We start from the raw sequence: 16,452 nt of genomic DNA on the forward strand, positions 1-16,452 counted from the left end.
CTTGTTCAGAACTAGAAATCCTTTTTTTTCATTTTATACTCTCTTTATCCCTCTAAGTCCAAGTGGAGATGTTTCTGGATATAGAATCCTTTTAAGAACTTGTGGGTCACTCTGAATCTTATTCAGATCCACACTATTAGACAAAAGCCATGCCCCCAATTTCTCTGAGATAAGCCCTTCTCTCTATTAGGCTTCTGCTGAATTGGCTAAGGGGCAACACCCTTAAGCTTTCTAGAATCCTTCTTGCTTGATTCAAAGGATCTGTGAGGCACACCCATCATTTCTTTAGGGGTCTTTTATCTGACAGAAGACTACTCGGATGCATTGTCTTGAATCTTCCTGAGATGCAAACAAAAGATTTGATAGTCACATTCTCGGACCATGTTCTTCTGGTAATGCTCTGGATTTGAGCTTTGCTAGGAAACCTTTTTTTTTTTTAATTAATTTTTATTGGAGTAGAGTTGCTTTACAATGTTGTGTTAGTTTCTACTGTACAGCAAAGTGAATCAGCTCTACATATACATATATCCCCTCTTTTTTCAATTTAGGAAACCATTTTTTAACTTTACTATCATTTGCCATTCAGAGAGAGTGAGAATTTTCTACCATGAAGTCCTGGCTCCTTCATATTTAACAGTCCTTCCTCTTAGTTCAGGATTTCTCAACCTCAGGACTACTGACATTTCAGGCAGGATAATTCTTTTTTGTGGAGGGAGGAGGTGGTGGGTGGTAAGAGGGTTTTGTCTTGTGCATTATAAAATGTTTAGCAGCATCCCCGGCCTCTACTAATTAGATGCCAGTAGCAACCTCTCCAGATTTTTTTTTTTTTGGCCTTGCCATGCGACATGTGGGATCTTAGTTCCCTGACCAGGAATCTAACCGACGCCCCCTGAATTGGAACCACGGAGTCTTAACCACTGGACCGGCCAGGGAAGTCCCCTCTCCACCCGCGCTCCCCCGCCCCCACCCCCGCCCCCCGCCGCCTCCCCGCCCCAGGCGCCATCACTCATTTGAGAGCTGCTGCTTTAGTTTCTCTCTCCCCTCTTGCGTTTTACTATAAGGAGCAAGAAGACACCAGGTGGCACCTTCAACACTTGATTTGGAAATATCCTTAGCCAGATCCCAACTCATTGGGCACGTTTTCTGCTTTCCGCTTTACCACAGGCAACAGGGTTGCTAAACTGTGCCACAGCATAACAGGAATTCCTCTTTCCCCAGTTCCCAATAGTGTTTACCTGACTTTCCTGTATACCCTGGCTGCAATCTTATCAAAGGCACGAGGCTTCTTTTAAGAGCTTTCTCAAGGCATTTTGGGCTTTGAGTACACTCTTCCCAAGTCTATGGCCAGTCCACTGCCGGCCCCATATTTCAGAGTGCTGTGATAGTGGCCCCCTGTTCAATACCAAAATCCCTATGTGTTACTTATTGCTGCATTAGCAAATCATCCCCAAATTTAGCAGTTTAAAAAAAAGAAGTATTATCATCTCAAAGGTTTTGAGCATCAGGAATCCAGGACTGCTCTAGCTGGATGGTTCTGCCGTAGTCTCTCCAGAGGTGGCACTCAAGCTGCTGGCCTGGGCTGCAGTCATTCCAAAGGCTCTACTGGGGCCAGTGAATCTGTTTCCATAATCACTCGTGGGGTTGCTGGCCGGCCTCTGTTCTTCACTGGCTGTTGGCTGGAACCTTCAGTTCCTAGGTACATGGGCCTCTCTGTAGGGCTGTAGACAACATAATAGCCTGCTTCCCCCAGAGTGAGTGATCCAAGCAATAGAGAGAACACACACCCAAGATGGAAGCTCTGGGTTTTCCAATTTTTTTAATCCTAATTTTGGACGTGATGTACCATCATCTGCCATGTCTTATTGACCACATAAAGTAACCTTGATACAGTGCAGAAGAGGACGACACAAAAGTCGTCCAGAAGGCAAGGAACATTGGGAGCTTTTTTGGTGGCTGGTTGCTACATTTCACTTTTATTCAGTCAAGATATTTCTCTAATTTCCTTTTGGACTTCATCTTTGACTCATGGGTTATTTGGAAGTGTTGTGTTTTATTTCCAAGTATTGGGGTGTTTTCCAGATCTCTTTCTGTTTTTATTTATATTTTCATTCTTTTATAGTCATAAAACATATTTTGTATGATTTAAGTTCTTTTAAATTTGTTGAGGTTTGTTTCATGACCCAGAAGATGTATCTTGGTGAATGTTTTATGTGCAGTTGAAAAGAATGTTTATTCTGCTGGTAAAAGTGCTATAAAAGTGTCAGTCAGAACAAGCTAGTTGGTAGTGTTCAGGTTTTCTGTATCCTTACTTTTTTTTCCTACTTGTTTTATTGATTACTGAGAGAGAAGCGCTGAATCCTCTAACTGTATTATGGATTTTTCTCTTTCTTATTTTAGGTCTATTTTTATCTCGTGTTTTTGAAGCTCTGTTAACAGATGTACACATACACATTTATGATTGTTAAGTCTTCTTGGTGAAATGAACAACCTTTTATCATTATGTAATGTCCCTCTTCATCCCTGGTAATAGTCCTTCTTTTGAAGTCTACTTTTTCTGATATTAATATCTCTACTCCAATTTACTATGATTAGTGTTTGCATGGTGTATCTTATTCCATCTATTTACCTTTGACTCATATATATCCTTATAGTTAAACTGGGTTTCTTGTAGACAGCATATTATTGCCTCTTGCTTTATTTTTCCCCAGTCTACTAACCTGTCTTTTAATTGGTTGCTGTTCATTCACACAATTGGATGAAAATCTTCCATCGCACTATTTGTTTTCTATTTTTTCACCTGTGCTTTTTTTTTGTTTTTCCTCTTTTTCCCCCCTTACTTTGGATTAATTGATTATGCTTTGTCAGAGAAAAACCTCATGGGTACCAAAAAGAGACAATAAGACTTACTGCATCCAATCAAGACAGTTTATTACTCATAGAACATCAAACAACATGAACATCAGCATAGTTTTGTGTTGATTCCTTCAGCCCGAAGTTCAACAAGTGATACAGCGGTCCCAGATGCACGGTACACACACAGTGGCTTTGCATCATGGCTGAGGAACCCAGGCCCAGCACTTTTATAGCGAGCAGTCAGCAAGCCTGCCTTTGTCTGAGAAAGACCCGGTCTTATTTCTCAGAGCTGCCAGCTGTATTAATACTGAGCAAGGGCCCAGGTGAAAGAGAAGTCAGATCCTTGCAATCTTGACATGTTGAACACAAAGAGGCCCAGGGAGGATGCCTCCCAATACTTTTATGACTCTATTTTGTCTCCACTATTGGCTTGTTATCTATACCTCTTTAAACATTTTTTTAGTGGGTTGCCCTTGCATTTACAATATATATCTTCAGTTAGTCATAGTCAATCTTCAAATAATATTATACCACTTCTTATATAGCAGAAGGACTCTTTCACAGTGTGTTTCCAATTCCCATCATTTTTACTACTGTGATTGTCATACATTTTACTTTAATATGTGCTCTACATCCACCACGTATTGCTACTCTTTTGCTTTAGACACTTATCTTTTTTTTAATAAATTTATTTATTTTTAAAATTTATTATATTTTTGTCTGCGTTGGGTCTTCGTTGCTGCGTGCGGGCTTTCTCTAGTTGCGGCAAGTGGGGGCCACTCTTTGTTGTGGTGCGCAGGCTTCTCATTGCGGTGGCTTCTCTTGTTGCAGAGCATGGGCTCTAGGCACGTGGGCTTCAGTAGTTGTGGCAAGCAGGCTTCAGTAGTTGTGGCTCGCAGGCTCAGTAGTTGTGGCACACGGGCTTAGTTGCTCCACGGCATGTGGTATCTTCCGGGACCAGGGCTCAAACCTGTGTCCCCTGCATTGGCAGGCAGATTCCTAACCACTGTGCCACCAGGGAAGCCCAGTTATCTTTTAAGATGATTAAAAAACAAAAGTCTCATATTTACCTTTATTCCATCCATTTCTGGAGATCTTCATTTCTTTATGTAGGTCCAGGTTTTTCTCTGGTATCATATTCTTTCTGCCTTGAGAACTTCTACCATTTTTTGTAATGCTGATCTGCTGGTAATGAATTTTCTGTTTCTGATCATCTGAAAAGAATTATTATATCACCTTCATGTTTGAGAGAGTTTCTTGCTGAGTATAGAATTGCAAGTTGACAGTCTTTTTTTTCTTCCAGCATTTTAAAGATATCATTCTATTATCTTCTAGTCATATAATTTCTTCTCGAATGAGAAATCTGCTGTAATTCTTATCTTTGTTCCTCTGTAGGTACTCTGTCGTTTTCCTCTTGATGCCTTCAAGATTTTCTCTTTATCTTGGGTTTTCAGCAGTTTGAATATGATAGATCATATTGTGTGTGTGTGTGTTTGTCTGTTGGTATTTAATGGGTTTTTTTTTGATTCTATGATTTTCTTCGCTCTGTGGTTCTTTCATTATTTTTGGAAAATTGTTGACCATTATTTCTACAAATGTGTGTGTGTGTGTGTGTGTGTGTGTGTTCCTATCTCTATCTCTTCTCTTTCTGGGATTCAAATTATGCACATGTTAGTTTTGGATCTTCTGGGGGTTTTGTTCTGTTTTGTTTCACTCTTTTTTTTCTCTTTCTGTTTCAGTTTGGGTAGTCTCTGTTGACCTATCTTCAAGTTCACTGATTCTTTCCTCAGCTGTGTTGAGTTTACTGATGAGGCTGTCAAAGGCATTCTTCATCTCTGTTACAGGTTTTTAAAATTTCTAGCATTTTCCATATGACTCCTTTTTATAGTCCCCATCTCCCTGCTAAAACTCCCCTTCTGTTTATGCATGTTGTCCATATTTTCCAACAGAGCCTTTCACATATTGTTATAGTTGTTTTAAATTTTCTGGCAGGTAACTCCAGAGAGTTATCTGGTTCTGTTGATTGCTTTGTCTCTTGACAATAGGGGTTTTTTTTTTTGTTTTTCTTAAACTGCTTTTGATGTGCGTGTTGTAATTTTTGATTCCTGGACATAATGTGTAGAACAGTAGAGGCTGAGGTCAATATGATTTTTGCCTGGAAATTATCATATCTCTTCTTTTCTTAGGCCATTAGTGTTGAGAATTGAGCCAATCTTGTCAGGAGTTGAACAAAGTTTGGTTTTGTTGTTTCTATGATTATTTTTAGTGTCTGTGACTCCCAAGGATTCTATACTCTCATGCTAGCCACACCTGGCCTTTAGCAATAAAAAGTGTAGCTGAACTCTCCTTACCTGTTTGCACGGAAACCTTGCCTTCCTCCTACTTCAGAGGTGTGCCGTGCCTACATCCTATTTCTTCTTGGAGGTGCCTGTCCTTCTTTGGAATTCAGGTTAATTGGTTGCTCTGCAGCCTTAGCTCACTGCTGGGTTTGACGAAAGTAATACTTTTATAATTACCTAACAGTTTAAAAAAATTATTAGTGTGGTAATGATGCTCTTCCCAGCTTTGGCATCCTAGATGGAACCCAGAAGTCTAAGCCATCTACTTTTTCACTGATCCTTTCAACTCCTTTTGCCATCCACCCTTGGGTCTGCTGCCTGGGCCTCTCTCTTGGCTAATACCCTTCCAGCTTAGCCCTGTGAATTATTTCTAACTTGGATGCTTTTTCCTCTTCCACCCTTGTATGTGGCAAATATCTGGCAAAGGGACAGAGAGGTTCCTGATCTGTCACCATCTTGGGGACGGCTCAAAATAATCCATGCAGTTCTGTTCCCAGGGATAGGCCTGAAAAGGGGGGAGGTGACTTTGGGAGCTGAGCTCTCATCCACTGTACTTTTGACTTGGCCTCATTCCTCTGTGCTAGAAAACGGGACCAAGTATCTACTCCATCCATTAATGAGGAATAAGAATCAGACTGAGCAAAACATTTCTCGGAAGATGAAAGCTGCAACGGGATAAAAGCGGAGCAGGCTGGGAGCCATGGTTATAAGCACAGTCTCTGGAAGCAGCCTACTTGGGTTTGAATTTCCGCTCCATCACTTAGTTGCTGTAAGGCCTTGGACAAGTTCCTTCACCTCTCTATATCTCAGTTTCTGTATCTGTAAAATGGAAGTAAAAATAGTATTTACCTCACAGGATTATTAAGAGGATTAGAAGAGTTAATACATGCAAAGCACTTAGAACAGTGACAGGCACATAATAAGCTCTGTAGAAGGTTAGAGCCTACTTCCTATAATTTCAGAAATTCATGGAAGAAGGCAGTTTCCTCCCTTTCTCAGAATCGATTACAGTCAAAACAACTAGTGTTTATTGTTTACTGAGCATCTCCAGAGTGCCCAAGTCCTGTACTAAGCATTTTATATGAATTATCTCATAGGAGGTGGGGATTAATTATTCCTACCTAATAGGCAAAGAAATCAAGGATCAGAGAAATTGTTTACACAGCTGGCTAGACACCAGAGCTAGGTTTATCACCCAAGGAATTCAGGTCCAAAGCCCACATCCTTAACCTATAAGATAGATATTCTCTTACTTAAAACTGCTAGGAGAGTCCCAGGCCTGTGCTCCTAACCACTGCACTTTTTGCCTCCCACAAACTGGTTTCCTTGCTTGTAAAATAATGGGAAAGCTGCTTGCTGTACTTATCTCACAGGATTGTTTAGGGATCTCAGTAACAATAGAAGAGGCAGAGCTTTAGGTATTTGTACTGAGTGCTGGTCTCCTGACAGGGAAGCCTGAATATGTCCGGACTTTTCACACCTCTGTCCCTTTGTACATGCCCTTCCCCCTCTTCTCTGCTTGTTGAACTCATTTCTTTAAGACTCAGCTCAGATGTCAGCACCCGGATTTCATTCTAACAAAGGAGGGATTTAAGCAGGGGGTGGCACATCGGACCTGCGTTTTTGAAATGACTGCTGCGGGGTTCCATGGTTAGCACTCTCGATTCTACAGTGACGACTAACTGCTGTGGGGATGGAGCGCCGCAGGACCAGAGTACAAGAAAACCAGAGAGAAGGTTTCCGTAGGAGCCAAGGGAGAGATGGTGGTGGAAACGGAGAGAAGCGGCGGATTGAAAAGATATTTAGGAAAGAGAATCGACAGTTAATGGAGATGTGTTTTAATGTGGGCATTGAAAGACAGGGAGATGCCAAGGATGACTCCTAGTTTCTGGCTTGCTCGTGGATGTTTGTTGAATGAATGATCGAGTGACCCCACGGCAGAAGCATCTCCGACAGACGCCCCCCTACCCTGCCACCCCGCCACCCCGCGGTTTCTGGAGCTACGTACGGGCACAGGGTGGAAGGGAGGAGGAGGAAAATAAGCACAGTGCCTCGATCCAGGAGACTTGTGGCCCTGGTCTGAGCCAGGAGGCACTGCGAGAGGGGCAAGCGTTTCCCCTCTGGGCCCACAGTTTCCGCTTCGCTCCTCCACCCCCGCCAGGCGGGACGCGCAGCGTCCCTCTTGGCACCCCGGAGGAGTTGGCTTCCCGCCGGCGTCCACCCCCCACCCCGCCCCGTCCCCGCGCCCACCCCGCCCAGTGCGCTGGAAGGCTGGACGGCGGCCCTGCCCATCCCGGAGCCGGGAACCGGGGACTGCGGGGTGAGTCCCAGGGTAAGGGGGCCTCCGCCACAGTGCACCTGCCCTGATGGGCGGCAGCGAGTCCCCAGCCCCTCTGACCCTGCATACGCCTTCTCGAGGGGTGTGCGTCTAAGCGTGCCGAACGTGGCCGAGGGTGCTGGGGAGTCCGGGTGCCGGCGCGTGGAGCTTGCGTCGGGGCTGCCCGGGAGTCGGGGAGCAGCCGGGAGCAGGGGCTGAGAGCCCGCGTATGGGAGCGCGCGGAGCCGGGCGGAGCGCCGAGGGGCCCGACGGGTCGCGGGGAGGAGGGATGCGTGCCGGGAACTTTTTGCCCGCCCTGGAACTGCGAACGATCGCGCCCGCAGGGGCTCCTTGCGGCCGCCGGGCGACCGGCAGAAGCGTGTGTGCCCGCCGCCGCCCCTCCCCCACTTCCGCCTCCCGCCGCTTCCTCGTTCCCGGCTCCCAGGGCCAGTCCGTCCCGGGGGAGACCCGGAGGCGCAGCCCCACCCCGGCCGGCGCTGCCCGGTACCACGCCCCCACCGCCGTCGCGCCGCAGCGGACAGCCTGAGTCAGCGGGGTCTCTGGGCGCGGCAGGTAGGGGCTCCGCTGGGCGGGCGCAGGTGCAGCGGGAGGCCGGGGGGGAGCGCGAGCGGAACGGCCGGGGGACCCCTCCGCCTTCCCCCCCTTCCCCCGCGGTCGCGGCGTGTCCCCTTTTAGGGAATTCTTTCGCTCTCGCTGACTCCAGTGCGGGTGGGGCAGAACGAAGAGGGAGCGCTCCATTCCACTGGCCGGGCCCCTGGCCGCCTCCGGCCGCCCAAATCTCTACAGCTCTCTCCACCCCTCTCCCCTGCACCTTCAGTTATGTAAACACCCCCCTTCTCTCCCCAGCGCTTAGCTCCGCACCTCCCCAGGGGGCAGCCCCTCCAGTTTCCTGAGGTTGATGGGGTGAGGGGGAAAGAGAGGGGGCGTCCCGGAGCCCGTGGTCCCCTCCAGTTCCCCGACCCCGACCCTCTTTGTCGCCCTTCCCCGCCCCCAGACAGCCCCAGAGGCCCTGGGTATTTTTAGTATTGTGACCTGGGCGGCAGCGCTAAGAGCCTTTCCCAGGAATCGGCGTCAGCGCCTCCCTCCTCCGCTCCCAGCCCCGGCCACATGGTCTCCCCACACTTCCTTGGCCCTGCCTGGCCCACTTGGGTTTGGGTCTCTCGCGGCCCACCCCAGCGCCGGTGGAGCCGGCCAGGGTCTCAGATATGCCGAGTCCAGATGAGGTGGGGAAGGCAGTAGGCGGAGGATGATGATCTGGTCCTCAAGCTTGATACTCCCTTGCCTCCGGTGATGGGCTCAGGAACGGAATGGAGCGAATCCGAGTGAATGGCGTTCTGGAAAGCTCTCGGCACTGGGGGCCGGAAGGCCTGGTCTGAATTGCACCCTTCCCATTGCTACTCGATGCCTAGTGGGGAGAGCAGACATTGAGATGTGTCAGAGGAGAGGAGCTCAAAGAAACAGCTGTGGGGGGCAGAGAAGAGATGGTGTCCTGTAAATAGCACGGGGACCAGAGCTTTCCGTTTTGCAGAGCACCTTCACCGCCTGTGTCTTGTGCTGGAGGCAGGTAGGAGGATGATGCCATTTTCAGATGCGGAGACTGAGGCTGGAAAGCTGACTTCCTTAGGGGCAGAGCCAAGCCTAGAAGTCACGTCTGTGATTAAAGAGCAGGGTTTGGTAGGGATGCTGGTGGTGGTGGGGGTGTGTGTGTGTGCACGTGTGTGTGTGTGTGTGTGTGTGTGTGTGTGTGTGTAGAGAGAGAGAGGGAGAGTAGGGGAGGGGGTACTTTAGCTTTCGTCTGGGTTTTGAAGAATGGCCAGGAACCAGAGCTGCAGCCTGGAGGAAGGGACCTTCCTCTTTGTCCTCTTCCCCAGCTTTCTGAGGAGAGGCTGGGTCCATTGAGCGGAAAACATGCCTCCCCCATTTGAGCTGAACCAGCCCTTCCAACCCCTCTCCGAAGGGCATGATGCTGAGACTTGGCCATTGACTGCGTTCCCTGAATACAGAGGAGCCTCTTTTGCTGTGCCTGGAACTGGCATCCCCTTTGTGGAGCTAGGGTCAGCGCCGCCTCTGCGTGAGACTTGAAGTTTGTGGTAATGGACTTTGTTTTAGGAAAGGGGAGGAGGTAGTCAAGTCGAGAGGCCCCAGTGCTGGGATGCTGGCTGCAGGGGGGCTCCCCAAGCCCAGGCCCCCACGGAATCCCCTCTCAACTTCATAGCTGTACTTGCTCTTCCAGGAGCTGACATGGACCCAAATCCGCGGGCAGCCCTGGAGCGCCAGCAGCTCCGCCTTCGGGAGCGGCAGAAATTCTTTGAGGACATTTTACAGCCTGAGACAGAGTTTGTCTTCCCCCTGTCCCACCTGCATCTCGAGTCGCACAGACGTAAGTTCTGAATCCTGGAGAGAGGGACTAGGGTGGGGCAGGGAGGAAGTCCTATAGGTCCTGAATCTTGGTACCTCCCCCCTGGTTTTCTTGGCCCTCGAAACGTCTTATCTCCAGACCTGACATATGTCTCTGACCATCCTGTCAGTTCTGGCCTGGCTCCTCCTGACTTGCCCCCTTCTTGATCTGCAGCCCCCATAGGTAGTATCTCATCCATGGAGGTGAATGTGGACACACTTGAGCAAGTGGAACTTATCGACCTGGGGGATCAGGACGGAGCTGACGTGTTCTTGCCTTGCGAAGATCCTCCACCGACCCCCCAGACATCTGGTATGCCCCTTTACTTCGGGCACTTGGGCACCGGTTAGCCAGAGCCAGATGTCAGGGCTCTGAAGTGAGGTTGCAAGGCTGGACTGGGGAAGTATGCATGTAGGGGCTGGGAGTGGGCATTTCCACCCATGAAACAGCTGTCTGTTCTGATTTTAGGGAAGTTGACCTTGAGGGAAGCTGGGTTACAGATTCCTAATCCAAAACTCTAGGAAGGCCCAACCCCCTTAGCCTTTGTCAATTTTATATTTGTGAAATTAATGTAGTTAATTAACATAATTAAAATAACATAAAAATATGATTTTTATATTAGACAACTTAAGCAGTTTTAGTCATCTTAATATTTATTTTGCACTTTATTAGGTTTCTAATACTGTGCTAAGCTATTTTACATATATTATCTCAGTCCTTACAATGTCCTATGAGGGCAGGTGGGATTATTCCCATCTTATAAAGAAGGACATTAGAGGGACTTCCCTGGTGGTCCAGTGGTCAAGACTCCAAGCTTCCAATGCAAGGGGGGTGGGTTCGATCCCTGGTCAGGAAACTAAGTTCCCACATGGCATGCGGCCAAAAAAAATATATATATATATATATATATCTATATATATATATATATATAAAAGAGGGACATTAGAGTCAGAGATATTGTTGTCACATAGCCAGAAAGTAGAGAAGCTGGATTCGAACCAGAGCTATCTGACTCCAAAGCCCACATCCTTAACCTATAAGATAGATATTCTCTTACTTAAAACTGCTATTGGGCTTCCCTGGTGGCGCAGTGGTTGAGAGTCCGCCTGCCGATGCAGGGGACGCGGGTTCGTGCCCCAGTCCGGGAAGATCCCACATGCCGTGGAGCGGCTGGGCCCATGAGCCATGGCCGCCGAGCCTGCGCGTCCGGAGCCTGTGCTCCGCGACGGGAGAGGCCACAGCAGGGAGAGGCCCACGTACCGCAAACAAAACAAAAACAAAAGAAAAAAGAAAACCTGCTATTTATTGGTGGTCTATGTGCCAGACAGTTTATGAGCATTCTCAGATTTCATCCTCAAAACCCTCTGGAATGTCGGGGTCCCTTTTTTACGGAGGAGGGGCAGAGTCCTTGAGAGGGAAAGTAAGTGACTTGCCCAAAACTACTCAGTAGCAAGGAAGTGACGTAGGTAGAATTTGAACTCTTGACTTGATTGACCAGACTCTAGATCCCAGATGTGGTGCGGTGAAGTGGAAGGAACTGGGAGTCAGGAGCCTGGCCGGGTGACTGGTCAAGTCCCTGCTCCCCTCTGGGCCTCAGTGTCTCCTGGCCAGAGCGCCTCTAAGAGTCCTCTGAAGCCCTGTTCGTGGCCCTGACGGGCTCTTCTCTCTGGGCAGGGGTGGACGACCGTCCCGAGGAGCTGAGCCTGCCAATGCCTACGGCAGACAGGACCACATCCCGCACTTTCTCCTCGTCCTCTGACTCCTCCACCAATCCGCACAGCCCGGATGTCAGTGATGGCGGAGCAGACACGCCCTTGGCACAGTCTGACGAGGAGGAGGATGGGGGAGATGGCGGGGCAGAGCCTGGAGCCTGCAGCTAGCAGTGGGCCCACACCTATAGACTGATTGAGCTGCCTATTCTCCACTTGAGACCGCAGGCCCAGCCAGAGCGCTTCGGAGAAGACCAGACTCTTTACCTGCAGTAGGCACCAGAGCGGGGAAAGGACGGTGGGTGGTGTACCTTTCTGGGAATTAACCCGCTCCTGCTTTACTGCTAACCTTTCCCTGCTGCAACCTCCCTGCCAGGTTTTGGCTTACTCCTGAGGTAGGGCCTGCAAGTGAGGAGATGGAAGACGAGATAGGACAAGATGCCACTGCTTTTCTTAGCACTCTTCCCTCCTCCAAACTATCCTGCAGTTTCCTGATAGCATCTCCTAAACCAGTGTCTCTAAATGGACGTGAACTCCTTAACACTCCCAGTGAGATGGTACTCCAGCCATCCTGCTTCCTTACATCCTTTTCGGAACAGGGCACGGTATGAATAATAAACAGATAATAATATGCCAACCATTCCACTTCATCTGTTCACATTGTACAGATATCAAACCCAATACATTTCTTTAGCTCTCTGACCAATACCATATTCCCATGACTCATTTACTCCATGTATTCAAGAAGTCGTTATTTGGAATTAGCTGCAGATTTGGAATACAGTTTTGAACAAGACAGGCTGCCTGCCTTCATGGAGGAGAAAATCAAGTCAGCACCACAATTCACAGCGTAATAAGTAGCATGCCAAGGAACTGTTCTGTTACCAGAAAATGGGCATCTTAACCTGGCTTTTATGGTCGTTGAAGAGGTGACTTTTAAGCTGGGTTGCAGAGGCTGAGAAGGAGTTAGCCAGGTGGGGCTGTAACCCAGGCAGAAAGAGCAGCTTGGAAAGACTTTAAATGGAGAGAAAAGTCCCGAGGAGCTGAAAAACATTCAGCTTGACTGAATTGTTGAATTTGAGCAGATGAAGGGAGAGGCAAGATTGACAAAGGTCAGGTCGTAAAACGCTTTGAAGCCTGTATCAAGTTTCAGTTTGCTAGTAAAATACCAGTGACTTAAGGTATAAACCTGGTTTCCTCATGTAAAGGAAGTCCAAAGCGCAGGGCGATGTGGTCGCTCCACAGTTATTGGACACCAGGGTCCTTCTTGGCTCTTTTTGTGCAGCCATCTAAGGCCCATGGCTGGAATTCTCATTGACACCTCATGGCTGAAATGGCTGTTGAGGCCCCAGCCATCATGTCTCTGAAGCTGGTGGAAAGAAGGAGAAGAGATTAAGGATGGGCAAAAAAGGCCCGACCTGCTGCCGAGTCCCACCTCGACAAGCATTCCTGGAAGTTCTAACCAATAGCGTCCACTTACATCTCATTGGCCAGAACTTGGTAACCTGAGGGATGTTTCATTTACAGATGTTTTATAGACTTAGGGACACAACATTATCTAGAAGAAAGGAAATTCTGGCGTTTGGAAAGACAATAACCCTTCAAGTTTCAATTACCAATGCGTCTGATTCCTATACTTCCTGTCAGACCTCTCAGAAGCACCCTGGCTACTGCAGAGGCTGGGGTAGTCCTTTGGTAGGACACCCTGCTGTCTTGATAAAATCAGGGTTATGTTACTGAGAAACAAGGGGACAGCAGTCATTGGGTAGATAACTAGCAGTTTACACGTTACGACTTTGAACTTTATTGGGAGTAATGAAGGATTACAAGTGGTTGATGTTGCTTCCTAAAAAGATAATTCTGGCTGCAGTGTAGAGAACATACTGGAAGAGGACAGGCTCCAGACAGACGTAACACAGTAATCCAGGCAAGAGACAACGGTGGCCTAGAAGATAGTGGTGATGATTAGCTTAACTGGGTTGAGGCAGGGTATGAGCAAATAAATGACATTCATTCAATAAATATTAAATGTCAGTGTTAACATGTGTAAGACACTGAGCTTGGCCTTGGGAATGTGGTAGTGGCACAAAAAAAGAAAAAAAAAAAGACCCCATCCTGCTCTTATGGAGTTCAGGGTCTATTGGGGACCCAAATGTAAAACTGCAACCAGGACTAGTGCTAGGAAGGAGTTAATAGCCTATTAAGAGAGGTCAAGAGGTGTTTGCCTGGAGGAAGTGGTTTTGAGCTGAGATCTGAAAGTGGAGTAGGAGTAGTTTAGGAGGAGAATGGGTGCAAGGACTCCTGGTAGAGATGTACTGATTGGAGGGGACCAGAATGGATGCCTGGAAGCCAGGAGATGATTGTAGCCATCTAGGTAAAAATGGAATAGCGTGGAGGTGGGGCGGCTGTAGAAAAGTGGAAGGAATGGAGAGATATTGGGGAGGCAAATTTCAAACTATTTTCATAGGTAGGTGTGAGAGAGGAAGGGCTGAGGGGTGCCACCCTTGCTTCTGCCCTGTGCTGCAGGATAATTTGGAGGGTTCTTCATCCAGATGGGGAGTTTAGGAGAGCACTAGGTTTGGGGAAGAGGCCATAAATTGGGTTTTGGACATGTTGAGTTCGAGTTGCTTTTGAGACCAAGAGGACATTTTGAGTAGGCACTTGGACGCATGAGAGTGGAATGTAGATCAGAGGATTGGGCTGGAAAATCAGTAGGTGACTTATCAGTACGTAGGAGGTAAGTTTAGGTATGGGTGCAAGTGAGCTTGCCCAGGGAGAGACTGGAATAAAAGGAGGGTTATAGGACCTAGCCTTAAGGAACATCAAGTCATTTTTCATATTAGAAAAACTAAATCATTCCACCTCCCTTCATACATCAAACCATCCATGGAGTCAGTGACCTTCGGCCTAAATCCCAAAGCTCTTTGTACCATCCAGGCTGAGTGACAGGGGTGCAGTCTTCCCAATAGCCCCATTTTGCTTCCACCCCTGTAGGAGGCCATTGTAAGTGACAGTTCTTAAGTGCTTTTCCTAGCGCTACTGAAAAACTTGTGGGAGTTCTGTGTTCCTTTTGTCTAAAAGTGTCTGTGTCCAAGTTGAGATCATCCACTGTGCTGGGCCAGGGCCCGGCCTCATGTTAAATTTTGTGGTTTTTCTGGGTTGCCGATGACTTTGCTGCACACAGAAGACATGGTCTCCGCCCTCTTGTTCTTTGTCCTCTTGTCCCTTCCTTTGGAGTAGCGAGGCTCAGCCTCCGGTCTGACTGCGGCTGAGCCTTCTCCTGGGGTGCACCCCATAATATCCACAGGTCAGCTCTGAGGGCTTCTCAGCTCCTGGGATCTCCCCATTCTCCTCCAAGGTGAATGATGGGAAGCTAGCCTAGCTTGGTTGCTGTCAGCATGTCAACAACCCCAGGCACACAATGCTAAGATCTGTGGGGTCTGGGGCAGGGAGCCTGTCCAGGGAGAGGGATCGGCAGCCCTCTGGAGAGGTGGAATTGTTTGTGAGCCTACGGGGAGCCTCCAGTTCAGCTGCTATGAGCCCCAGCCCCGCCTGGGAAAATCTAGGGTCAGCTGAGACCCCAGGACCACTTCCTGTTTGGACAATGACCTCTTCTTCTGCCAAACCACAGGGGCTTGGCTGGCCTTCAGAGCCAGAGCCAGCATCTCCAGCTGACTGTTTTATTTGAGGCCACACAGGGCCCTTGGAGATGGGGGATGATTTGGCTCCAACTCCGAGGCAAGCAGCCCAGCTATCAGTCTCCAAGCCACAGTGTGGTGTCTTCTGTCCATTGCATAGACTTGTCATAGACTCTTGAGAGGAGGGAAGAAGACAGACTCCTCCTGTAGAATCCTGTGCTGTGGAGGAAATAGGAGGGACCACATCTCAGGGGAAGATTCCCAGGACGGCTCACACTGTAGTAGTCCCCAGGGGTGCACAGAACTTGATACTGTGAACAGTATGGCGGTGTGGGGACAACATGGAACGATGTTATGATATTTTCTTGTTTGTTCATTCAAATATTACTGAGCCCCCACTATGTGCTAGCCTCCTTGCTTATGTAACAGAAACACTAAGGTGGCCAAGAGCTCTTCCAGGAAGAGACATGGCCACAGATAATGGAACTATAATGTGGGCTGTAGCACACTAGAGAGGGAGAAGGCAGGTCTTCTCTGGGGGTGGCTGGGTCTTGAGTGATGGGGACAGGCAATTTCAAAAGGAAACAAAGCATAGAAGTACAAGGTAATCATAATCATAACAGCAACTCCCTTAAAAAATTTGTTTTTGAAGTTGATAGTGTGGACTCGAGTTCTGGCTCCATCACTCACTGTGATCTTAGGCAATTATCTCAGTTTCTGTACTCAGTTTACTCATCTGTAAGATGGAGATAATAGTGCCTGCCTCATAGAGCTCTTGGAGTAAAGGTTAGTTGAGGCTATTAAGCACTTACTACATTCCAGATTCTACATGTACCTGATTTCTGATCCTTACAACAACCCTGAAAGCAGGTTTATCTGTTTTACAGAGCAGGAAGAGTGGCACTCAGGTTGCTCATGCTCATATGGATTAAAGGCTGGTGTGGGGATTTGAACCCACGTCTGTCTGACATCTAAGCTCGTGGCCTTCCTTCTATTCCATGTCTAGTGGGGCAGGAACACTGGATGTAAGTAGAATGAGAGCATAATGAGACAAAGACGTCTTTTTGACACTTCCTCTCCAGTTGGTCAGGGGTATATCTAGGCAGACCCGGCAGACACCAAATCTCTGGTTCTTCAGAGCCAGATGGTTGTCAGTTTTACCAAAAGACTCTATAAA

General features: G+C 48.0%; 2 protein-coding genes across 3 annotated transcripts in view; both read left to right on the forward strand.

Annotated features, from left to right (window-relative positions):
* SYS1 (SYS1 golgi trafficking protein) overlaps nt 1–9,902 on the forward strand; it is a 35,851-nt gene extending 25,949 nt beyond the window's left edge. The window contains exon 5 of one of the 2 annotated variants that reach the window (XM_067708256.1): nt 5,777–7,077. In XM_067708256.1, the coding sequence (XP_067564357.1) occupies nt 5,777 (1 nt within the window). In that variant the 3' untranslated portion in view covers nt 5,778–7,077. Of the gene's footprint in view, nt 1–5,776; nt 7,078–9,763 lie in introns of those variants that run through there. The other variant, XM_067708255.1, reaches the window with a different exon arrangement.
* On the forward strand, nt 9,772–12,274 carry DBNDD2 (dysbindin domain containing 2). The gene is made up of 3 exons (XM_067708252.1): nt 9,772–9,910; nt 10,103–10,240; nt 11,603–12,274. Exons 1-3 carry the CDS (start codon nt 9,772–9,774, stop codon nt 11,806–11,808), a joined length of 483 nt encoding a protein of 160 aa, XP_067564353.1. The 3' UTR covers nt 11,809–12,274.
* Nucleotides 12,275–16,452: the final 4,178 nt, after the last annotated feature.

Source organism: Pseudorca crassidens, chromosome 15 (assembly GCF_039906515.1).
Source record: "Pseudorca crassidens isolate mPseCra1 chromosome 15, mPseCra1.hap1, whole genome shotgun sequence".
In the NCBI taxonomy this organism is placed as follows: domain Eukaryota; kingdom Metazoa; phylum Chordata; class Mammalia; order Artiodactyla; family Delphinidae; genus Pseudorca; species Pseudorca crassidens.

Coding starts and splice junctions, on each gene's coding strand:
- DBNDD2 (XM_067708252.1), top strand. CDS start 9,772: ATGGACCCAAATCCGCGGGCAGCCCTGGAGCGCCAGCAGCTCCGCCTT. Junction 9,911..10,102: donor GCATCTCGAGTCGCACAGAC/GTAAGTTCTGAA, acceptor CTTGATCTGCAG/CCCCCATAGGTAGTATCTCA. Junction 10,241..11,602: donor ACCGACCCCCCAGACATCTG/GTATGCCCCTTT, acceptor CTCTCTGGGCAG/GGGTGGACGACCGTCCCGAG.